Genomic DNA, 24,475 nt, shown 5'->3' with positions numbered 1-24,475 from the left:
CACAAGTGTGTCACAACACAGTGGAAATGTTTACAGACACATGTTTACACAATGACACAGGTATGCAATGGTGCATACAACTGTACCACAACATTTTTTGCAAACATCCAAATGTTGTCAGAAATCACAAAATAAGAAACCTTTATCACTCTTCGCATTGTTCCTACAATATATGTGAAAATCAGAATAAACCGTGCGGCTAATGTGCTAACCTGTGGGCGAGCAGTATCCAGATGTGGAGGTCTTGGTCTTGGCCTCGTTCAGTTTGGACACACTGTTGGCCCTCATCCTGGGTGTCAGCCTGCTCTCTGTTGGTGTTGATGAGCGTAAGCCCAGACGCAGAGCAGTCTCAGCTGACAGGCGGGGTGAAGAGGTGGAGCTCCGTGTCACTGTACACTCTGAGTCACTGCGGGCTGAGATGGAGCCCAGACGGTTCCTACGTGGCTGAGCTAGCAATTCTAGCCGTGACAGTCCCTTCCGACCAGATGGTGGCTTAGAGGTGGAGCTGGTGGTGGACACCTCAGAAGCAACAGACACCCTGTCTGCATCAGCTAGGTCCGTGTCAGATGTGTCACCCAGTCGGGCGCGGCGGAGGAGGGAGGCTCTCGTGGGCCGCGGTTGAGGCAGCGAGGCCTGCTTGTTCAGGGAGGACGTGGTGGCCGCCTGGAGAGTACGGCTGGTTTTGGAGGATCCACTGGTGGAGGTTTTAGCAGACCTGTCGAGTTTGGAGTGCCCCAAAGGTCCCGAGTAGGTCTCCTGGTCTGAGGAGAGGATGTCAGAGATGGGGAAGGAAGAAGTCTGGTCATCATCAGTGAGATCCAGAGAAGGCTGGCGTGCTCTGGAGGAGGCTGAGGATGACTGAACAGAGCGGCGTGCGTCAGCCCGGCTTGTCGCCTCCGCTGTTCTTGTTTTAGACTTCCTCTCCAAGCGCTCACGGGCACTTGCGTTAGTAACACTGGCCTTGGAAGTTGTACTCATGTTGCTCTTCTCCCGGTGCATGCTGCTGAGGGAGCGCCGTTTTTGCTCGCCGGCAGCTGATGCTTTCCTGTCTGCCTCTCCAGCCACATGACTTGCTGTGCTGGCTGTGTCCACATCTGACTCAGGAGAGATGGAGTCAGTCCGAGGGGGGAAGCCAGAGCTTGAACCCTGAGTGGTGATGCCAGTTTTACCACTTTTCTGGTCTAGTTTATTTTCATCTCTCAGTTTGGCCTCCAGGAATGCCATGACAGCTTCCGTGTCCTTCAGCAGTGTAGCAGTGTCCATACTGCCCAAGGAGTCACTGCGTTCGCGTCCACTGCTACCTCTGTTGATGCGTGGGATGAGCTCTGCAGGGACATTGGTGCTGGGCTTCTCAATTGTGAAGCTACCCTGGCGCACTAGAGGCTTCCCAGACTTCTCTCCTCCTTCTCCTGTTCCTCCTCCTCCTCCTCCTTTCCTCTCCTCTGACCTCTTCTTCCGCTCCGTGCTGCCAGAGGTCCGGAGAGGAGCCTTCGATGGAGAAGCTGTGGAGCTTTGTTTCCGTTTACTGGTCATCTCACCGTCCACCATGGGAGTTGGGGACTGCCCGTCTCCCTTGTTCTCTTTTTCCTGGGGTTCAGTGTCCTGCTTCTCCCCAATCTCAGACCTCAGTCCCAGAGCTTTGGTGCTGGATTTAGCCCGGGGGTCATCAACAGGGAGTTGGGGGAGGGTCCTGCGCTTGCGGTCAGTCAGACTGGAGGAGGATTCACCTCTGCTGAGGGACGCACCAGACTCAAAGGCATCAGCTTCAAGAGAAAGAAAAACAAACTCACTTAACTGAGATTCAAGATTAAGTGAAAATGTAAATTCTGTAAAACAGAATTTATTCCAGATCAACATTCAGTTTAGGCCTATTCATTCTCTGAGAGTCAAGCAACTATGTACCTCTCTCTTTGTGCAGGAAGGCGGCTGTTTCTCCTCCTGAGCCTTCTGGGTCTGTCCTGGTGTGATTGGCAGCTAGACTGGCCCACTGAGAGACCCAGCTCGAATCACCAGGAAGAGCCTGAGGGGGCACGAGAGAGGGGGTGGGGGGGTGGCGTGACAAGAGGAAAGGACACAGAAGTGAGAAAACAGAAAGAAATAGCAGTTTAATCAAGCAGTGCCACAAAGTGGAACTGAATATAGACAGCATGGATGAGTGAGATTAGCATTCATGTATTCATCTGAAATGGAATACATGATGGAAACGATTTAGCTTGTAGGACTGACGGGTGGTTGTATGAACATAAATTTCTGTATTTGTATTTTTCTTGGAAATTAAAATGTCTGATTTGAGACTGCTAGTAAGCCTAAATCTGACAGGCCAACACCACCATCATCTTACAAGGAATTTTTTTTAAGGAAAGCTTAACAGTTGTTCCTCATTTTACTTGAAAAAAGACGTCTACCTAAATGGCATAAGACTTGATACAAAGGCTGGTAATGCCCATACACACTGTCCCCTCCCTCTTTTGAATTGGCCTGGAGGGCTGAGCATGTCTCTCCTCATCTTGGTATGATCTAGGTCAGTCTCTGGGAGGACCAGCCTCCTCCCATGAACAGGCTAAGGGAGTAGAGCAGTCAAGCCATGGGAGTGACTGTGACTCACATTATGAAACTCAGCTTTGATTCTTTGTCTGTCTCTTCCACACTCTGTTATACTACACTGCACTCAGAGGAAACATGAAACATTAGGGGTCAGAGGCCATTCTTTATATCAGAATTTACTAAATCCAAAATTTTATTAAAGAAGCAGTCACATTAACATTGTAGTAATGGAGACTCATATATAAGAGGACTTACGAGGAAATGTAGGGTAAGGTGGACAGAGAAAGAGAGATGATAAGGGAGAGCCAAATGTAAACTTTCAGAAAAAAAAGGACAAACAGGAACTAAAAAACAAAACAACAGAAAGACAAATAAGCTGCTAAAGTATGGTTTTCTACCTCTTTCTCTGTCTCTCCTGTCTCCTTTCCTCTTCCTTCTTTCAGGTCTGACAGAATAGAGGAGTCCTGGCTCTGCTGCACACCAAACACCTACAGATATGAAAAGCAGGAGGGAACAAAAGCTGACAATGTGGCAAAAGATTTTGCATTTTACTGAGGTTTAATACATGCAAATCTTATGGCATTATGTATGTACAGTATGTCTGTATTGTCAAACTTTACATTCAGGCTTTATTCTGTATGCATCCTAAAGATATAAGTATTGTAGCACACACTGTACTGAATATCCTCACTAATAATGTTATTCTGTAGTTCTCTTGATGAACAAAGGTGAACTAAACAGACAGAAAAAGATGCTGTTGAATTAAAGCGCTGGTGTGCACTTGATAGTTGAGTACCATGGCAACGAACCGATATCACACACACTCAGAGGCAGACAGACAGACTCACACACACACATATTTACCAAAGGAAGAGAGAACACAAGTGGACAGACTGTGAGCAGTGTGCCAATTAGTGTGTCAGCTAATTACAGGAATTAGCATAACAACACTTCCAGTTTTGACTGTAATGCGCTCAGACTAACACTGACTAGAAAAACACCCCACTAATTATATCACTGCTCCTCCTAACACCTGCATACAACACTTAAAGGGACATGTGATTCTTTAAGATGTCATTTAGTTTAAATTATGTCTATGTAACAACCTTAACTGGCAACCTAACTTCCTAAAAATAAGTCGATATGCTGCCAGTCACAACTTCTGAATCTGGTAGGTGGCAATTTAAAAGTCTAGTGAACTTCTGTTTTAGTGCTCTTTGCTTTTGCTGTACCTTTTTAAAAATAAGTCATTTTAATTCCTATTTTACTTGTAATGAAGGTCAAAAGCATTGTTAGCTATTACACTATTTTTAGCTCGAGCTAGCCAAATCTCACCCTGAAACTGACATTAACCATTTCTCTCTGTGTATTGCTTTGGCCCTTTCAGACATGTGTTCTGTGAGTGCAGAAGCTGCTGAGCCACAAGACAGAGGGAGCAGTAAGAAACTGATGATGGTTTTTCAGCTTCCCTGGAGCATCCTTTCATAAAACAGGGCAGTGCTTGATGGAGCAAGTCTCCGTGGGCTATTACAGAAGCATTAGTTTTACCAGTGGGACAGAGAGGACAGAGTGGCGGTCAAGCCCGGCAACTGAGAGATGATAGCTTTGTTTTAGTGGCAACAGCACAAACCAGTCTCAAAGGACTTGCTAACCCTAAAAGTGCTGACAAAGCAGGTAATAGAGAGATGATTAACCTTGCTCTGGTCTGTGCATGGTGAAATTCTTCTCTTAAGAGTTACGGCAAAGCAAGTTTCAATGATGTTTTTGTCTTCTATTTGCTGCTTTTACGGTCTCAAATAACCAAAGGGGGAACCAGGAAAAATGTTTTTGCTTTCACATGATTAGAGTGATCTGAACTTAAAGACCTACCTGCGAAAAAGAAATAATAGTTCTCTAAATAACTTCCATCTGGACTTGATCTCTTGAATTTGAGAGACCCAATATTTTTATCCAAAGCTCTTCTTTGGGTATGTGATTCAAAAGGAGTTGTGTTATGCTGCTGCATTTTTGCACATTACCATGAGTTGAAAAAGCAAATCTCCTTTGGTTGGTGGCAAACTATAGAGGCTTTTAAGATGATAGTATTTATTAACCAAACAGCTCAGACAAACATTATCCTGCTCCATGCAGTTTACAGTCTACATATGTCATCTCAACTGTAGTCAATTATCTAAACTACATAAAGCAAAACAAAGACAGAAAGAAAAATCACAAAATGCGCTTATATTAGTGCTACATCAGTATGGTCGTACATCCATTCCATCCATTCTCTTTGAGTAAATTTGATGGGATTCCACATGCATCTCCCTGTGCCGGCAGTCAAAACACTGCAGGTAGTTGCTAAGATCTCTGAACACTCCTACCTTGTCTATCATGCGTCTGGCCTCCTCTTCCTCTGGGTTCCTGTTCTCCAGTTCGATAGTGTAGGTTCCCTTATCGCTGTGGTCGTCTTCCCCTCCAGCAGTTCCCGCTCCTCTCCCCACAACTGACGTGTCCTCGCTGGGGGTGGTAGGGCTACCTGTCGCTAGCCCGGTGCTGGCTGAGCTGCGACCGATGCTCGGGTCCTCTGACCTCTGCTTGAGAAGGACGCGGGCAGCCGTAGGGGCACCTGCTGTCACTGTAGCCGGTATTGGAGCTGGGACCTTACCTAGAGGTAAAGAAGTATAGAGCAGAAATGCAGCGATTACAAAAACCTGGATACACACACATAACATGCTTTCACAGAGTAAATTATTTTGTGTATTTAAAGTTAATGAATGACAGCAGCCCCTAATTAACCAATTTACTGCAGTGTTTTCAAATTCAAGTTTAGTTTAGTTTTATTTTTTATTCAAAGAGAAATACTTTATAACAAAACATGATGGAGGTGTCTTTGACTAATGATTTACTCTATCAAACTGACTTTTACTTCGAACATTTTCTTCTATGCAACAAACAAAAATATTCATAGAGAGAGCTTCAGAGAATATCTAAAAAAAAAAAAGAGATGAAATCACATATTGCTCACCCGAGTCTGAGGCTGTAGCAGCAGAGGTGGAAATGCTGAACACCTTGGGGTGAGAGGGAGGCTGAGGACACAGTCCCTCCCCACCAGCTCCAATCCCCTGCAGGGGTGCAGTCTGGGAAAAGGAATACGACCGGCGCTTGCGAGGGTTTTCCTCGTCGTAGAACTCGATCATGAAGGCAGTGCGGGAGCCAGTTGCTCTGGTCCCACTGACTGTTATGTTCCCCCCTCCTGCTCCTCCCGCTCCTCCTCCCACGTGGCCGTGTGCTGCTTTCAGGCGTTCCTCGAGGGCGTGGCGGCGGTTGGCGAAACGTAGGCCCAGTCCATTCTCTGAGTCACTCTGGGTGCCATCCTCATGCTTGCTGCCTGTCAGGACATAAAAAAGAAAACACAGTTGAGGTACTACCATGCAACTAATGCTTGATGGGAAAGATAGTTTTATATGACAGCATTCCACATCACAATGTATACGCCTAATATGTACAATTCACAATCAAATAGATGGTTGCCTAAATCAAGGCCTAAATCAAACAATGTATGTATATACAATCACTGACAGTCTTATACTGGAACACGCATATACTGATAACCTGTAGGACGTTACATCAGCTAACACTCTTAGATACATAGCAGTAACACAGCAGCAGACACCAGCATCCATAAAGATACAATACACAAGTATTATGCGGTAGAACAATGTGTGTGGCTGTTCAGATGTCTACTTAAATTAAGCAACCAAGAAGAAGAAGGAGAAGGAGAAGAAGAAAAAAAAAGTCCCATATAGACCACACCACACGACCACATCTTCCTGAATGCACATCCATTATGGATACCGCAACAAGAAACAAATGTTTGCTAACCTTTACAGGCTAACTGAACAATGAACTTTCAGCTGTGGCCTGAGTCTAATCATGCAACTATCACAATGTCTGGTTTACCTACCACATTATTGCTATTTCTACATTTGAATCAGTCTGGATCAAATCAGCATGTCCTCTCAGTGTTGTACGAAGGCAGACAGTGTGCCACACTAATCCAGACATGCCACCCACACGATAACTGGCCCTGCCTACTGGCAGTGTGAGAGAGCAGCAAGGGGGAGGGGAGGAGGCGAACATGGAGGGGGAAGCGGAGATGGAGGCTGGATGCAAGGGTGTGTGTGTAGGGAGGAGAGAAGGGGCTTCGAGGACGGAGGAGGAGGAGGGTAGGTGAAAGGAGGCTGGGAAAAAAGGGGGAGGATGAACTGGGACTGAGAATGAGGGGAAGAGGAAAACAGGAGAGTGGGAGACAAGAAAAAGCCAAACAGAGAGAGAGAGAAAGTGGGAGTTCTTAACTGAAAGAGGCTCAGGATGCAGTATATTGTCACTAGAGCTGAGTTAACAGTCAGTTAACAGTCAGGCTGTCAGGGAGAGGAGGGGAGGAAACACCACATGACTGTTCTTACTGATGACTGGATAAAAAGACCTCTCCCTAACATACTTCTAAAACACTGCACAGGTTTGGATACTGGCAAATGAATACACTATCATATTTTGTAATGCTTTCTCCCAACTAGTACGTTCTCAAAAAGAACCTATAGTACAAAAATGAATTCATACTACAGCATCACTACATCATCCATAGTCTACATCCGTTCCAGTCCACCAGCACATCAGACGAATTGAAATAAATTAAATAGCCACTTTACATTCAATACAGTACGACTTTATGTTGTAATAATTTACACAATATAATGCTGATAGTTTGTAATGTTTTAATTGTAATGAATGTATAACCAAATGGTGATGCTCAAAGCTGTTCAAGGCTGCAAGAAATGAATCAATTACTGCGCCTGCCATGAGAAAAGAGGACAAAGTGCTTCTACGGCCGAGTGGACTACAGTGGTCTGCCTGGGGAACTGTCCACATACTGTGACTCTGAATCAGTCTGATGCTGTGGTTACTTCTTTCTTTCAAGATTTATCTTAACTGCAATCCGCACTAAAAGTCAAATTATGGACAGAGCTGAAATTATGGATCATTATTTAGATATTACACATTGGAAAGAGACAGCAACAACTGACAAGTTATGACATTTATCCAATTTAGGCATTGGCAAAGGAAATATCACAGTAGTAATTCACAGTGTATCACATAATCAATATCAACATAAGTACTCTGTATACATAAAGGGGGCACTGCAGTGATTATATACATGAGAATCAGTTTACTCATCATGATTAGTAGTACTCTGTGAAAGCAGTTGTTTATGTCATCTGTAGCTCTGGACTAGCTCGGTCATATCTGAGAAAATAACCCTGATGACATCATTGTGATGTCACAAGGGGTTATCTTGTTTGGCCTTGGAACCAAATGAGGGGTGTGGAATTTAAAAGACAGGGAGAGTTTAATGAAAGACAATGCGGAGTTGTGGTATCAAAAATCTTTTGAGTCTGACCCATACACATACTAAATGTCACGATATCTCAGGTTCTGCTACCTTTTTTTTTATCTGTCTCTCACAAGACTCCAAACTTTAAGTCAAATATTTGAGTACTGTTTCTACATTGGATATCACAACAGCTCTGTAGCCTAGGGCAAACTGAGTATACATCTGTGCATCTCATTTGTCATACTCCACCATCCACCCCCCCCATCTTCCCTGTCTTTCATCAGTTTGAAATTTAATAAAGCATGCGTTTCATTAAAAGAAGAAAATAACAGCATTAATTGAATGAGAAAGGAAAGCCGCAGAGCGTTACAGTAGCTTGAGCAGATCAGCAGATAAGCAGACAGAGAGAGGCAGGTCTTTCATGCTGCCTGCCCCAGACAAAGAAGCCGTTGGCAGCCGGAGAACAGAGGTATCTGTGAGAGTCCAGCGCTCTGCCCCGCTCGCCCCGCCATGACTCACAGTGGCTCTGGCCTCTGCCTCCACTGCTGTATGCACACACACACACACACACACACACACACACACACACACGCACACAAAACTGAGCACCCAGCACAAGGATGCACTTACATACACAGCTGCACAAACAGGCAACCAAACATGCAACCAAACATAGACAGAATTGCATTGTATGTGAGCATACAATACAGTATCATACACAGACACAATGTGGAAGTTCAATCCTTGTGTATCTGTTAAGCTTTTACTATTACTGCAAAAGAACATCAATTGTGCTTGAAACCAAAGTCACAAACATAATCTTGCAATCTCAACATTTCCCTTCACATATTCATAACCTGACACTGATCAGAATACACAAATCTTCAGACGTTACAACAACACACATAGTTCATATTCCAACGCTGATAGAAATAGCAGACAGATTAAGATTTAGCCTCTACATTACTCCTCACAGCAAGAAAAGGAAGACTCACCTTGATGTTAACAGACCAACAGCTTTGGCTCAGTTGCCTCCTCTGCCTCTCTCTCTCTGCCTAGTACCTCTATGACACACCCTAAGCACATCTCACACGCCTCTTCTCGCACATGCTGCACTGCTTGTCTGCAGATCGGTGCTGAGCATGTCTCAAATACAACATTGCAGCAAACAGACACGACAGATTTCAGCCATACAAATCCATGTGAGCAGACCATGCTTCGCACACGCCCTCAGTCAGCACTGAAACGTGTTTCTCACACATGCTCCTGCAGCCTTCACACACACAGACACAAAGAGATGTTTGCTGCTAGTTTTTTGTAAATGTATGTCTGTAGTCTCTCCTTCCTTGCCATCGTTTGCATCACTGTTACTATAACAACTATCTACCAAAAACTGCTCTCTCCTCATTTGCCGCCTCCCTTTCCACTTGCACTGCAGTCCAGGCAAAAAGCCTCTCTCTGTCTCTCTCTCTCTCCTTCCTGCCTTTCTTTCTTTGCCCAATCACCTTTGCTGTTATTGCTGCAAATGCTGCTCTCAGTGTTACAGTGAGGTTCTCCCACCTCCCTCACCCTCTCACCTGTCTCTTCAATGTACTTGCATTTTCACGCCTCACATGGCCACAGCCGGCATCAATAGACAGTTTCCCATCCAGCTGTCCACCTGCCCTCTATCTATTTGTCCTCTCCTCCTCACTCCACCCTTCTTTTAACCCCTTCTTGTCTCTCTCTCCTGTAGTTACTTCTGGTTTTCCTCCCTCCACTAACGTCACAACCAGTCCTTTCCTGAAATACGAAGGGCTAGCTCATCAAATATCAATTAGTAACATCTCCAGTTGGTAAAACTGCAATGTTGAGCAGTCCCGAAGTCAGTCAGACAGTCTGTTAGCAAGATAATCATCCATCAGGCTAGCCACTGTCAGCCACTTGACATGCATGTAGTTAGAACTCCATCTAATGAATTAGCTTCCCTGCTTTTCACTTTCCATACTTCCATTTTCATCAGCTCCTGTCTGCTGGACCCTCCCCCACACATGTCAACAACATAATAAATTGGCTTCCATTTAATCAACTCATGACCACCATATAGTCTCCCATATCCTAGCTTAGCATCAAGCTTAAACTCTTTTTTACTAATGGCACATAACCTCGCCTTGTAAGGCACATTTTCAGAAAAACCCTCAGCAGTAGGAGTCGACTCAGGAGGGAACAAAGAAACACAGAAAAGCCTGAAAATTAAAGTCATAGCAATCTCAAACCTTACCCTAAGGACACATAGCAACACACCAGCCCACAGCAGCAAGTAGAGAAGATTAAGATGTCCATACTGACAACGCAAAAGAAAAAAATCAAAGCAAATCCACATCTGAAGGTCTTGTAGTCAGGAATGAACTACCATGAAGCAGTATATGCGCAGAACAATGAAAGTGAAACTCAATGGGGGTCTGTACTATGCTACTCATGCTAAGCCTTGTCATTGGATGTCAGGGCAGGAGAAGAGTATATAGGGGTTTAAATTTTTCTGTCCGCTAGCTGCTAATTCCCTGGCATGGTTACCACAGCCAACAACCCCTGTTCCTAACAAATGAGCCCAGTGTCCACATCGTGTTGGAAAAGAACTTACAAGGGAATACTATTGCTGGTGACTCCTTGAAAACTTGGTATTTCATCTGTGGGCAGTGCCTTATGTCCTGTGTGTGCCCAATCCCGTCGGTTCGCACTGGTTTATCTCATCACTTTTTGCATAAACAAGCAAATCTTAATTTTATTGATTTAAGAAAATGCTGTTAGATTTTTGCTCACTGTTTTATGAGGATACACTTAGATTTTTGATCCTTGTACTGCTGGCTGCAATCAAGACTAGACTTCCCTTCAGATTTTTCAATCACTATTGATACATTTTCAACTGACCACCATAACATTATGGTGAAAAATACGCACACCTAATTTAGAGTTTAAACATATCGACATTCAGACGGACTAAATTATGTCCAACAACAAAAATCTACTCAGATGGAAGTCCGTATTCTGAAGCGAGCACAGCTATATCCTATAAAACCACACCCACCCAGGAGAAATATCAAGTTTTTAGGGAGAATCTTTTTTTAAGAGAAAGGAAGAAAGGTGAAGCGATCAAGGACGAAGTTCTCGAAAAGGCTACAGCAAAAACTTACACAGAGCACAGACACAGAAATGCTAACAGAAAACAACCTCTACCTTTTAGCCTTTTGAGATGGACTGGCACGTCGCTCTTGATGCTCTTGCTATCGTCCTCCGTTGACTCGCTGCGCACCAGAGTGGGGTCATTCTGGGCCAGCCAATCGGCCACCTTGCTCTCTGATGCCATCATAGCGGCTTGCAGTGTGCTCAAGTCCCTCCCTCCTGCTCCTCCGCTTCCTGCTCCACTCTTCTTGGAGCGAGATCTGTGGTGGTCGGATGCGAACTTTGACACATGGTCTTTAATGGTCACTTTCCCAGGAGATGTGTTGTCAAACTCAATGGTAAAGGAGGCGTGACCTTGAGCTGTGGAGCAGACATTGCAGTTTTGTTACTGTGTCATTCAGTGTCAGTCAGTGAGTATAACTAAACATAGTGGTGTAGGGTGATACACTTCAATAAAATGAATGTGTAACTGTAACTTATTGGTATAATTAACTCATGGAAATATACATCATATGATCAAATCAGCTGATATTTTTTGTTTCAGAATGACTGTTACTCTGTGGTCATTTCCTTTTTTTGTGCTGTAAATTAATGTAACCCATTTTTCAGAAAAGCTGACTTGATGTGTACAATAATTCTAATGCAAATATACAATTACTAATGTCTCAAATTAACATTGTTGTCTTCACTTAGAGACTAAGGTGTACAGAGGACTGATGGCAAGCACCTGAAGCTCAATATCAGCCAAACAAATGAGCTTGTGGTGGACGATAATGCTTCAAATATGGACGTTGCTGCAAGGAAGCTTCAAAAGTATGGATGCTTCCCACACATCTTCAGTCCAGTAGTACAAAAGTTACATGCACATGTACTTTTATTTACAATAAATCACAATACATGAAATGAATCCTTCACCTGTAGTGGTGTGTGTGGCTGTGCCCTCTGTGTCCTTGGTGGGAATCTCATGGATGCCGTTATTGGCCATATGACCCTCCTTGGTAGGGATCTCAAAGTAACTGGAATCGTGGGCGGAGGACGCATGAAGGCTATCCTCTTTAGCTTTCTCCCCTCGACGTGCCTCTTTGCTGTCTGAGGTTGAAAAACATGTAAAGATGTTACTAGGATTAATGATTTAACCTCTGATATTTATAAGCGTTATTTTAAAACATTGAAACAGGTTATATATAACGGATCTATATGACATGTATTACAAAACAGTGTAATGTCCATGACAAAAAGTGCTATATGATGTGTTTTGAGTTGTCGTAAGAACAGCCACTCTTGTACAACTAATGCAACTGTCTGTCACAGCTTCTGTCTAAATCTTGAGCATCTGTTAGTTTAATAACATAACATCCTGATGCTACAGGGGATTAATCATCAAAAGTCAAAAATAAAACGCTAAGCTAGGCCTAAAATGGACCAATTCAATCATGGTCCTCTCTTCAGCAAGTGTGTTTTTTACGATTTATCAGAATTACTGTCTCCTTCTGGGGGAGGATGGAGACCTATAAACAACAAATACTACAAAGACACACACTGTATGTTCTGTCTCTGTCTGTCTCTTTTTCACTCTGTCTCTCATTAAGACATACACACAAACACGCAGTCATGTAAGCCAAGCAGGACAAAAAGTGCTGGTACAGGTCTTTCAAATCTGCTCCGGGGCACTCACAATATGGAGCACTTATTTTGTCGTCTGTTCAAATTAACAAACACAGCCTCTGTGGGTCCTGAATATGATAAATGATACTTTCAGAAATTAGAGGGGCCATCTGCTTCATTTCTGGAGAGCAAACGTAATAGCATATGGCAATCAGCAATAAGAAGCAATATAGAGAAACTGACATTGCAGAATATAATTACTAGCAAAGAAAGTAGTGAGTAAATTTCTCATGAACAATAAACAACACAATCTCTGAATTTAAGGGCTTATTTTGCCCTTCAGTGTTATCAACTAAACTGAAGGATTAAAGAATCTCTTTGGACTAATCTTTGGAACAAGATCTGTGGTTGCCAGCATAAGCAGCTCTGCAAGTTTGGGAAGATTTACAACATGGATTTGAAGTGTGCAAATATTAGGATCTCGGGATCAAACATGTTAATGATGTTTAACACCTAACACGTCGTTACTGAGAACGTAATACCACTCCAACAAGTCTATCAAAACTTTCATCTGACAGTTACTACAGTGTTCACATACCATTCACACTCACTGTCAACTCCAAAAATAAACATGGAAAACAGGTAAAAAAAACTACAGTAAGTACATGTTCTGTATTTGCTTCTTTCTTGAAATTGTGATGAACTGATTCAACTTCCTATATCTCACATATGCAGTAAGTGCGACTACATGTGTGAACTATCACATCTTCCACTGATGTCACCATAAGTCACAAGACTTGTCTGGGAAGCACCTAGACACGTCTGTGGAGTTAAGAGCTTCATGAATGAGTTTAATGCCTTTCATGTAAAGACCGTACAGTTCAAACTAACACTGACTGCAGGATTTGCTTTTGTTGGCTTGAAGTAAAGCTAAATAAATGCAAAAACAGCAGTCTTTGTAGAATCAGCTTTACTATTTTCCATTATAGTTACTACATACAAAGATCACCCTGGATCACGTGCACATTCAGCACACTTCCAGAACATTTGCTATGAGATAAGTGTGGCTGACTTTAAATAAATCTGGCAAAACTTAACACAACAATCCATTTATAACTTGTAATGCTTCTGACCTCTCGCTTCAAATTCTAATGTACCTAAGAGCTAAAGAGAGTTAACTGACCACATAGTTCTTAAAAAAGCCACAGGTAATAAAGCAAGGGCAAGGTAGGTGGATGTCACACAAATAAAAAGTTGATTCAAATGAAAAGCCCTTTACAAGCTCCATTAGCCAAAGTATATGGAATTGAGAGCAATACTTACCGGAGAATTAGAGTGGTTAGCTAATGATCGCAGCAGCACAGAGTGAGAAAGCGGCCTGTTTGAATGCTGTGTGCATGTGTGTGTGTGTGTGTGGGCTGGGAGGATTGGGGGAGCTGGTGCAATGGTGTAACCCAATCGGCGTGAGTGACAATACACAAGGAAGGGGGTAGGGGGCTCTGACAACACAGCCTATTCACTGGGAAGGAGAAAAGGACACACACTAAACTTAACTGACAAACAAAAACACACTCTCAACAAAATCGCTTCCTGCCCTGAACCTCTCGTTTTCTCTTTCACTTCCCCTTCACTGCTATATCTGATGTTAAAAGTTTAATAAAGCAGATACAGAGGGTGTGCTGATACAATTTTAAAAGCGCATGCACTGATAGGATCTTTAACGGATGCTGAAGTCCATGTAACCTACATAAATAGACTGTGCAACAACCCCCGGAGTGTGCTGCTTCACAAAACAAAACCAACATCACAACATCCAGACGCAGTCAAAAAGCCAATGCGTTAAGAGGGCAAAATGCCTTCCACTCACCCACTTCCATGACTGAAGTACCCAATCCCATTTGCTGATTTTTTGGAAAGCTTTTAGGGTTTCGAATCACCCTGCCACGCTTCCAAAGATTTACTCCAAAATGACAGTCTTTTCTAATCTCACTCTGACAGAACAATTCTTTGCTAAAATCCCCTGCATGGTAAAACAAAGAAATAATTAAAATATCCAACTGTTAAAAGAGCTGATGAACAAAGTATTCCTTTTTAGGCTGGTGAAGACGGTGCCAGACTATCCATCCAGATGTGACGAGAGATTTGAGGACTCTTCAGTCTGCTCCAGTGTTTGCGTATGATTAACCTCCCCCCACTCCTTCTGACTACACTGGTCCACACTAAACCAGCCTGGCACAGACTGATTTTGCATCGCTGAGCTCTTTTACCATTGGTGTAGCCTCTAATCCTGTTACTCTGACTATCCACCACCAGTTAACGGGATCCCCCCCAGTCCAACTGTCAGGATAAACACACACATTGTAGGCAAACACACATACTCACATGCCCTGAAAAAGCTTTTGTGTGCACTTGGATATACATTGTTACACATGCAAACAGACAGTCTGGCTGGCCATTAGTCCTCTAGTAAACTGAGTTAGAGGACATTATTATCAAGCTACAATTTCACTACTAAAATAAAATAATCTGTACTGCAAGATTCAATTTAACATCGCATCTCAGTTACTGCTTAATCTGTGCAATAAGACAAGCCCCATGTGGCCTTGTTTCAGCATCAGGAGCTTAACCAGGACCCCTGCTAGCACAGCAGCCTGGTCAGCAATAGCAAATATTAGGAACACCCTCAGACAAAAACCGCCTTCATGTTAAAACAGAACAACTGCATTTTGATGTAGTGGCTTAAGTACTTTGTTTGGTGACCATGTCCACCCCCTACTGGCCTGAGATAAAACCCACCACACTTAAATGAACCTATTCTTTGTGAAACTGTGTATTCCTAGAGGAGAAATCCATTGTGAAGTGCTTAGACATTGCCTAAAAACACGTATGTAATGTAACTTGCATGTTTGTGTGTTGTATAAATGTCGACCATGAAATGTCTTTGATAAAAGCCTTTGTGTGCATTTGGATATGCATCATTACACACACGAACATATAGTCTGGATGGCCATTAGCCCTCTAACAAACTGAGTTAGAAGGCATTAAGATGAAGCTTCTATTTCACTACTAAGGTAAAATAACCTGCACTGCATGATTCAACTTAGCAGTGCGTTTCATGTATGGCATATCAAATAGCATATACAGTAATTCAGTATATACCGAATGTACTAGTTTCTACTGGTTTCTTTTTGCTGAACATACAAATACGAAGAAATGCTGCAATTTGTAACTTTCTGCACAAGCTACAGTAAAGATGGTGGGTATGTTAACTGTGCTGTTTTTACTGATTCATCACATCACACATGGCTACAACTGTCCAACATTTGAACCACTGTGTCCATTGTTTTCTGCACTGCATGCTTGAATGATAATGAGAAGGGGATAGTGTGTGTGACGGTACTGTAGTTGGAATCAGAATATGTCCTACCTGAAATGGAGCTGTCATGTTTTTTGTTGGACTTGCTTTCTTGTTTGAAGGAGTTCTCATCATCTGCATCCCCATCCCCCCACCAAGACGGCTGGCCGTACAGGGGGGTCCCACGAGGCAGTGCTGTAACGTCCCCTTAGACAGACACACAAACGCAGACACATTTTAACAAAGCCTTGCAGAAAGTGCACATGTTAATGTAGCTTTTACTGAGGTCTGCCATGTTCAAGGTGTTTATTTCGTACTTCACATACTCTGGTGCGGCTGGCATAAACTGTTCATTGTATCATGATGCGAAAAGTGAACCCAGCTGCTCTTTGTGTATGAGTGAGTTTGTGTGTTAATTCTTCTCTGGTCAGGTCTTGCACCACCGACCTATTTTCAGAACTTTAGCAGGATGGACACACACGTGCACACTGTCTCGATCTCTCTCTCAGACACAAGCAGCTTATATCAAAGAGGGACTTTCCATTTGCCTCTCTGTCTCCATAAGAATAAAAGCTGACATGGGACGAGCATCCTGCAGGAACTTCTTTTGTTAAATTGGACAGCAGGGGAGAAAAGTGCCCGGAAACATAGTTGAGAGAAACACGCTGGCATACAACAAAGGTCTCCAGCTGGATTTGAACTGGAGTAGCACCATCCCACAGGACGCCTCTTCCTGTCTTGACCTCTTACAGCTTTACCTTCTTCCTTTACAGGTCTTTTAAGTACCCCTTATCCTGAGCTATGTAAGTGTAATCACAGTATATCTAGATAATTACAGGTGCTCTTTGCCAAATTGCGGGACGTAAAAAGGGGTCTTCTACAGAAAAGCAACTGAATGTATGCCCACTGTGAGGTATATAATATCTGGGTGAGGTCCAGTATTACAGTAGTAACACTGCAGGATCACATCCGCAGAACCACAGAGAGGGGTGTCATTAAACACCGTATGTGTATGTTTGCTTGTTTTTGGTCCAAATGTGAAAATGTATGTGCTTGCCTGTGAATGTTAGAGCATTTTAAGAAAAGTAGTGCTGGCATATGGGTTTGCATTATGAACACACTCTGACCCTGTTACTGCTTAATCTGTGCAGTAACACAAGCCCCATGTGGCCTTGTTTCAACATCAGGAGCTTAACCAAGACCCCCGCTAGCACTCCAGCCTGGTCAGTGATAGCAAATATTATGGACACCCTCAGACCTAAACCACTTCTATGTTAAAACAAAGCAACTACATCTTGATGTGGTGGTTTAAGACCTTTGCCTGGTGACCATGCCCACCCCCTACTGGCCTGAGATAAAACCCCACCATACAATTTAACCCATTCTTGATGAAAATATGCATTTTTTTTCATCCTAAAAAGCTTACACGCTTCTTAAAAACCCATGTGATGTAATTTGCAGGTTTCTGTGTTGTACAAATGTGAACTAGGACTCCACCTATAGTGCCTGAATGCAGAACAAAGACTGATCTCTTGAGGTCGCAGAAAATCACAATACATCCAATTTCTTGGAATTGGTGTTGAAGCTGTGACATTTTAGCATTTACAGTGTATTAGCACACAGTATTTAAAATACTGTTCTATAGATTAATATAGAGCAATGAAGCCATTATACACTGAAAAGCTAGGCTCAGATTACACGAGTTTTAAAATCCTGACCAATTCAGGTTGAATCACGCACATGGAGAAACTTCACAGATGTTTTTTTTCTCTAATCTCAGACATGAACACATACAAGATTTGAAAATAATGGTGTATCACGCACGCTACAGAATATTATTGAGATTATTGTGACAATGCACCACCCCACTGATCTCTCTCATGTGATCTCGTGACATGGTGCAACAACTTGCTTTAGTAATGTTTTGCAGGGAAAAGAAAAACAACCAAAGCAGAAGACTAAACCAGTCTAGATAAGATAAAGGTTGGGGAATCACATTCGACACAGGTTGTCTATTCTTCAGCGAGCTAACATTAGCCTCAAGGGCTGGAATGATTACTGTTGCTTGGCAACACTGTCAGCTGTTCTCATGTAATTTCTGAGACAGTTCACATTTGTAGTAGTAGTAGTTATCACAATTTCCTCTATGATCTGTCTCTCACCTCCTATCCTCTCCTCTGCTTTGTGAGTGTCCACAGGTTTAGTGTGTGGCTCTTTCGAGGAAGTGACCCCATCTGCTGCTCGACTCTCCACTGGCCTTAGGGAGCTGCCACTGGGGGACTTCTTTGTTGGTGTCTTAGCGGGAGACTTGCTTGTGGTTGTGGTGGTAGTGGTTTCACCATTGGACGGCTTCTTACTGAGCTGGAGGCCACTGGTGAACTTTTCATGCTAAAGAGAGATGAGGAAATGAAACAATAGGTGGAGATTTAAGGAGTATAAGACAACTGTGTATTATGGTGAACACTGGTGATTGGTGGTGTGTGTTAGGGTACATATTGTGTGTGTGTTTGTGCTCGTGTGTGTTTACTTACCTTTAGAGCCTCCTCAGGCACAGTGAGCTCTCCTCTCACCACCGTGAACAGGTTGGTATGTGAGATAGACAGGTTAAAGAAATACTGGCCACAATTATGATGCATGTAAATTAAATTATCTTTACATAGTAGACAGTAAAAGATTTTGTATCTTCGTAAGAATCAAAATAATAATACTGGGGCTTGAGTTGGTTGTTCAACATGTTTTTGCAAGGATGAACCCACTGGTGCATGTGTGACGTGCTGAAGAGGTTAAAAGATCAGACAAGCGAAAGGATATCATATCCAAACCTCAGCTTGTCCTCCAACTTCAGAGTGATGTACATCTGCTCCTGGATGCGGACATCATTTACAAAAGTCTGCAGAGGGAAGAAAAGGCAAGACAAAATACAAGGTGGTATTTTAAATCAAATGTAACAATAAACAGTTACATTAACATAGAATAAACACAAATTCAACTAACGCAAATTCGACGATATTCAACTATAGTTTATGTGTGAATGCGAAGAGTTAAAATCTTTATTTCTAAGATGCTTTCACGTACAAGAAATTGGACAATAAAGGAAGAGAACACCACACCAAGGCATCCGATTAGCAGACTGTAACAGTTGCCAGGCAGTAATGTTAAACTTGCATGTGGTTAGTGAGATTCTATTATGCATGAAGCCATGGTGAACAGTTGAAATCAGTGTGCACAGCCAGGCCTAAGCATGACAATGCACGTCTATGACTGTTTTCTCTTCCATCTCTTTCTTTCTCCCACTCCCATTCCACCCGTTCACCCCTCCTCCTGCTATGCAGCTCTGAGACGGATCGTGTGTCACTGAACTGCAAATGAAATTCTATCATACTTGCACTGCTGTTGTAATAAAACATTCCTTTCTCCCCTCTAGTGGGGTGAGTTCATGACAGCTTAACAAAGCAGTGACCAAACACCTCCAGTAACACAGTAAATGGTCACTGGACAGTGACCAAACCAGCTTTTTACTCACCACTGTGGCAAATCTCTATATATCCACTGACTCAGCAGAAGAAAACTTCCTCTGAATCCAGCCAAAGAAGCTGGATGGTTAATGACACAGCAGGAAGTGACTCTGACTCTGGCTTCCTGTCTGACAGCTGGAGAGGATGTGAGGGGCAAGCTGCATACAGTGTGTGTCCAATCTGGTGAGCTGTGACTGAGTGCTAATCACTACATATGACTAACAGCATGTGGACAATTTAACTGAGTTACAATGTCAAAGAGAGAAATTAAGTTTATCTACAATGAGAGAAATACAGAGTTAATGTGTGTTGCTCAAGGTTATGATGCAGAATTACCTTTAAAATTACAGACAAAGGGTTGGATGTATCATCTAGGTTGTATTTTGAGCTTTAGTGGCCCTTTGTTTATAGTTGGATCAAAGATTGAGCCCTTAAGTTGTGATTTGCATAATTAGGTTGAGATTCCAATTGACCTCAGATAAAAATCTTTATTGACAGAGAGATTGATTAGCAGCAGAAAAATAGAAGGTCCTATTGACCGCCAAATAATAAGTTAACCTCTAACCTTTCAGAATCTCAACACTGAGGTTTTTCACCTTGAATGTCTTTGATTTGTTCCCTCTGTATCTCGATTTCTCTCCGTCTTTGTAGGTCTTGATCCATCTCCCTCTAAACCTGGTTAAACGCATTCCCTTATCTCTCCTCACCCAACACCCTCCTCAAACTCCATTCTTTTCTGTCCTGTCTGCATTCTCCCTTTCACCTTTGTCCTAACCTCTCTCTGTTTTGCATATTTCAGTCTGTGTACTCACCCCATTCAGACTGCCCAGATCCTTGACCTTGTGTTCATCAGTCCCAGCCTCATAGTTGATGACTGCGTGCTGCTTATCCACACTGCGGGACTTCAAACAAAAACATACACATGAAGCATTAGTCAAGTGGTTACAGTCTTGAACTTGATGTGATTATTAAGACCTGGTCATGAAGATCAGATGTCATCTGTCCAGATTTCTTAACAGACAAAGGGGATTACTAATTTTACTCTTCATCTGTGCTGCTCTGCTGCAGAACATCAACTGTTTCTCACACAAACCATTACAGGGCTGCGTGTGACTGGAGCAGACTATGCTATGTTAAATCTTTGTGGAAGTATGAGCATACAAAGTCAAGAATGTATTTTGACAGCAGCCTCAATGTTACTACAGTATGTATGATATCTTGATGCAAGACGGCGCCACGGATGGCAGCCTCTGTATTGCACTCTGTATTTCGCATACTTGTGTACATAATAGTCCTGTGTATTCTTTAACTTTGTCAGTTCAGCTTTGTACATGTAAGTACATTGAGAGTATTGAAAAAACACTCAAATTCCTTGTATGTATCCACATACTGGGCCAATAAAGAAGAAGAGAAGAACAGCGGAACAATGAAGGACTGGAGGTGAAAGTATTGATTTTCTGCAGTGTCCTACCAGCTCTTTCGACAATAAATTGTTTCCAGCACCGCAACCTTCCTTACGATGAAAAAAGATGATGCAGGCCTCAGAAATGTACTGTGGAATTTGACCCTCTTAGTGGATCAATGTCATGAAATTTGAAAACATATCCAGAAGTATGCATTGACTGATAAGCAAATTTGCTGCAGTCTCCAAATGTCTGTTAGAACGCCATTCAGATAAGATACACTGATCCACCTAACAAGTCAGTTAACAGACTAATAGAACTTCTAATATTAAAATTAAATGAAAATGATCAAAACCAGAATGAGACCCAGGCAAGATTTAGGTTATTGTGCTGCAGTCAATCAATGCTGATTCTGTGAGGTGAATCTTATGTTCAATTCTCATACGTATCCTTCCTTTAAACTCATTACCCCCCTTGTTCAAACAAAAAGCCACCTGAACTGCACACTCATGCTGAAGCCAGCCATGGAAGAGATCACATCAGTGAGATTAGGAGAGATCAAACAGGATAGAAACCAACTGAGCTGCCTGTTGTACCTCACACCACAGGATAGAGCGGAGTCCTGCTGTTACACACAGACATACTGCTGACCAACTGAGTGTGTGCAGATGCAACTTAGAATACAGGTGTGTTGAGAAGTAGCTCAACATAACTAAAAAGTGAGTGTCAGCAAAGTACCTACATTTGAAGTATTTAAAGTGAGCAAATACAAAAACTTTCCCAAAATGTGCTTCCAGGAGTTAAACGCATCTTGTGCATATAGGCAAAGAGTGAAAAAAGGGACAAATGAGAACAAGAAGAGGGACAGATGAAGACATGAGTCAAATTTGATTCATCAAGGAAACAAGAAACACACACACGCACACACATGCACACTGCAGATGAGTTGAGCTATGAGACAGAAGAGACCGAAGAACTCCAACAGCCTCACTGACTTTTCTATATCCAGTTTATTATTACCCAGAGGAAAAAATATATTATATGATTCAGGCTGACATCATGGAGACTGTTCCTGTATTTATTACACTCCTTCTCCTTTTCAATAAATAAATAAAGAATCTCTTCTGACCATTAGGCCAGAGCTTAGAATTGGCACAACTGATACGTGTGTGATGGTGGAAAAAAAAGCCAAGCTGCTGGAGAATTCTGTGAGATGACACCATAACATTTACAAAACACTCACTCAGACCACTCAAGTTACAGTGTGATAAGCCTTATGTCATACAATCACTTGAAGTTTCATATTCTGTCCATGAGTGTGTGTTTGTGTTTTATGTGGTGCATGACACAAGCAGGCCTTATCATTTAGCCATGTGATGAGGCCTTGGCTTGATCAAGCAGTCACATGGAGGACAACTGTGAGCAGCTACACAAAACACACACACACAGCCAAAAAAATCTTCACTTTGAAAGATTTCCCCTATCTTTCTATCATTCCAAAGACATCACAAGGGTAAGAATGCCAGAACACATACATGCACACATGCAGGAACAGCAGATCCTCAGGTCATCTGAGACATATCAGAGAATACGTATGAAAAAAGTGTACATGCTTCAATAAACGACACATATTACTTCTCTCCTACGTTTTCTCATCAAAGAGCAGGACTGTGAGAGGATTCAGGCCAGCTGGAAACTAATAAAAACTCAGCAATCAGCAGACTGAAAGGGCAGCACGGTCAACTTTAGACACAGTGAAACTGTCTTTAACTGTAACATGTCTTCATAAGTAATATTTTTCATTTGTCCATGACAAACTCACCACAAGCAGAATAGATGGAGGATTATGTTATAAGATCGAAAGCAAGAACAGAAGCAGAACAGCAAGTATTTCTGTATGCAAGCATGTCTCTATGTGACACCAGGAGGGCGCACACAGTTTGTGTTTCACTATATTCCAAAACTCAGGTCAATGTGTGTGATCCTCATTCAAACTGTGTGAGCAACATAACTGACAGGCTAAACACTGGTACCAATAAAAACATCAACAACAGTATGTAATGTCATAACAGAGACTGCTGCCATGGATGCACCCTCGACCCACTACAACAGACCCAGCAAGATAAGATCTAACTCAGGAGGTATCTGCCCCACTTTCTATTAATAGTACAGTGACCAGAGTGGTGCACATGAGCATACACATGGTCTCCCTGGATGTATGCACAGCTGCACACACACACACACTCACCAACATGAAGGCATATATACTTGTTCTACTACTGCAAGAGCAAAAGTATGAGCACTGGGGGCTCATTTGTAGTATACTCAGTCAGACTCAGTAAACAGTTAGCTTCTAAAACCGAACACTGTGAGGTAAGTAGGTTATTTATATGTCTGAGAAGAACCCCTTAATGAGTGTCATGCTCTGTGTGCTTACTGGTCATCAAATTATCATAAAACTTAGCAACTTACTCAGACTGAGCTGCTATCAGACTGCCATTCTCTGTTTACTAAAGGCAGAACTTTATACAGAAGGAAAGACGAGGAAATGCAATTACATCTGGTTTATTAAAGCTGCTGTAAGTGGAGAAATTGGTGTGTAAAGCGTTCTCACCTGTAGCATGAGCTCGCAGTCATCCCTGCCGACAAAGATCATTTCCCGGGGGAGTCTGTGACGAGTTCCCCCGCTGCTCACCAGGAACCAGGAGGTCACACTCATCTCTGCAACCTGCTGCTGCCTCTGGTACACACCTACAAAAGCAAATAAGCAGCATGTCAGCTAATGTGTAGTTGTATAAACAAAGCTGGATCCCACAGCTGTAAAACTGCTTTCAAATGATGATACACTGGCACATTTGTAATCACATCATAATAGAAATATCTACAAAAGAGCCATTCTTCAAATACAACACCAGCTGGAACAGTTCTAAGAATAATAATAATAATAAATACAGTAATAATAAATAACAGCATTTTTAGAAGAAAGAAAAATATTATATTTACACCTGTGGCTCTAAGATTTGACGACTGTTCTTTCGCCTTATCTTGGCATCAATATAATACATATATAAGTAAGAAGTTTTAAGTATTGGAAAATAGTGAGTTCTATTACACACCTCTGGTCCAGGTAGCTCACTGCTGATAGACTGCCAACAACACAACACAGCTAGGCCATCCTAAAGAAGGAGAAACAAGGAAAGGTTTTTTCTTAATGTTTCATTTATACTCAGAGACGCAGGCTAACACATGTAATTTAATATAAAGAGCAATGAAGGAAGACAGTAAAGTCACAGACAATGTGTAAACACTGGAAGAGAGACACTGAATCAAATCACTCCATGTTGCTTCATTTTCTTTTGCTGGTAGGGGGAATGAGGTTGAGTGGGCGGTCTTGCAATGTGATGCCTCACTGTCGACGCCTGGAAATGAACACTAAGCCAGCCAGTAAGATGCATCCTCTCTTTCTCTCTCCCTGCCCTGATCACTGCCAGATGTTAGATGAGGAAGTGATGTAGGAATG

The 24,475-nt window shown here is 42.5% G+C and overlaps 1 protein-coding gene across 4 annotated transcripts in view; it reads right to left on the bottom strand.

The window, feature by feature from the left end:
• The window catches only part of cep170aa (centrosomal protein 170Aa), a 40,007-nt gene that overhangs the window by 5,431 nt on the left and 10,101 nt on the right, over positions 1–24,475 (bottom strand). For all 4 annotated transcript variants that reach the window (XM_070977100.1, XM_070977098.1, XM_070977099.1 and 1 more), the window contains exons 2-15: positions 24,072–24,131; positions 23,570–23,706; positions 20,365–20,454; positions 18,849–18,927; positions 18,569–18,627; positions 18,200–18,425; positions 16,110–16,244; positions 11,993–12,166; positions 11,132–11,437; positions 5,552–5,914; positions 4,908–5,191; positions 2,943–3,032; positions 1,903–2,020; positions 213–1,763 (exon numbers count right to left, since the gene is read on the bottom strand). In XM_070977100.1, the coding sequence (XP_070833201.1) occupies positions 213–1,763; positions 1,903–2,020; positions 2,943–3,032; positions 4,908–5,191; positions 5,552–5,914; positions 11,132–11,437; positions 11,993–12,166; positions 16,110–16,244; positions 18,200–18,425; positions 18,569–18,627; positions 18,849–18,927; positions 20,365–20,454; positions 23,570–23,674 (3,580 nt within the window). In that variant the 5' untranslated portion in view covers positions 23,675–23,706; positions 24,072–24,131. The remainder of the gene's footprint in view (positions 1–212; positions 1,764–1,902; positions 2,021–2,942; positions 3,033–4,907; positions 5,192–5,551; positions 5,915–11,131; positions 11,438–11,992; positions 12,167–16,109; positions 16,245–18,199; positions 18,426–18,568; positions 18,628–18,848; positions 18,928–20,364; positions 20,455–23,569; positions 23,707–24,071; positions 24,132–24,475) is intronic.

The sequence above is a fragment of the Chaetodon trifascialis genome, chromosome 13, assembly GCF_039877785.1.
Source record: "Chaetodon trifascialis isolate fChaTrf1 chromosome 13, fChaTrf1.hap1, whole genome shotgun sequence".
NCBI classification, from domain to species: Eukaryota; Metazoa; Chordata; class Actinopteri; order Chaetodontiformes; family Chaetodontidae; genus Chaetodon; species Chaetodon trifascialis.
This window is presented reverse-complemented; position numbering and strand designations above follow the sequence as displayed.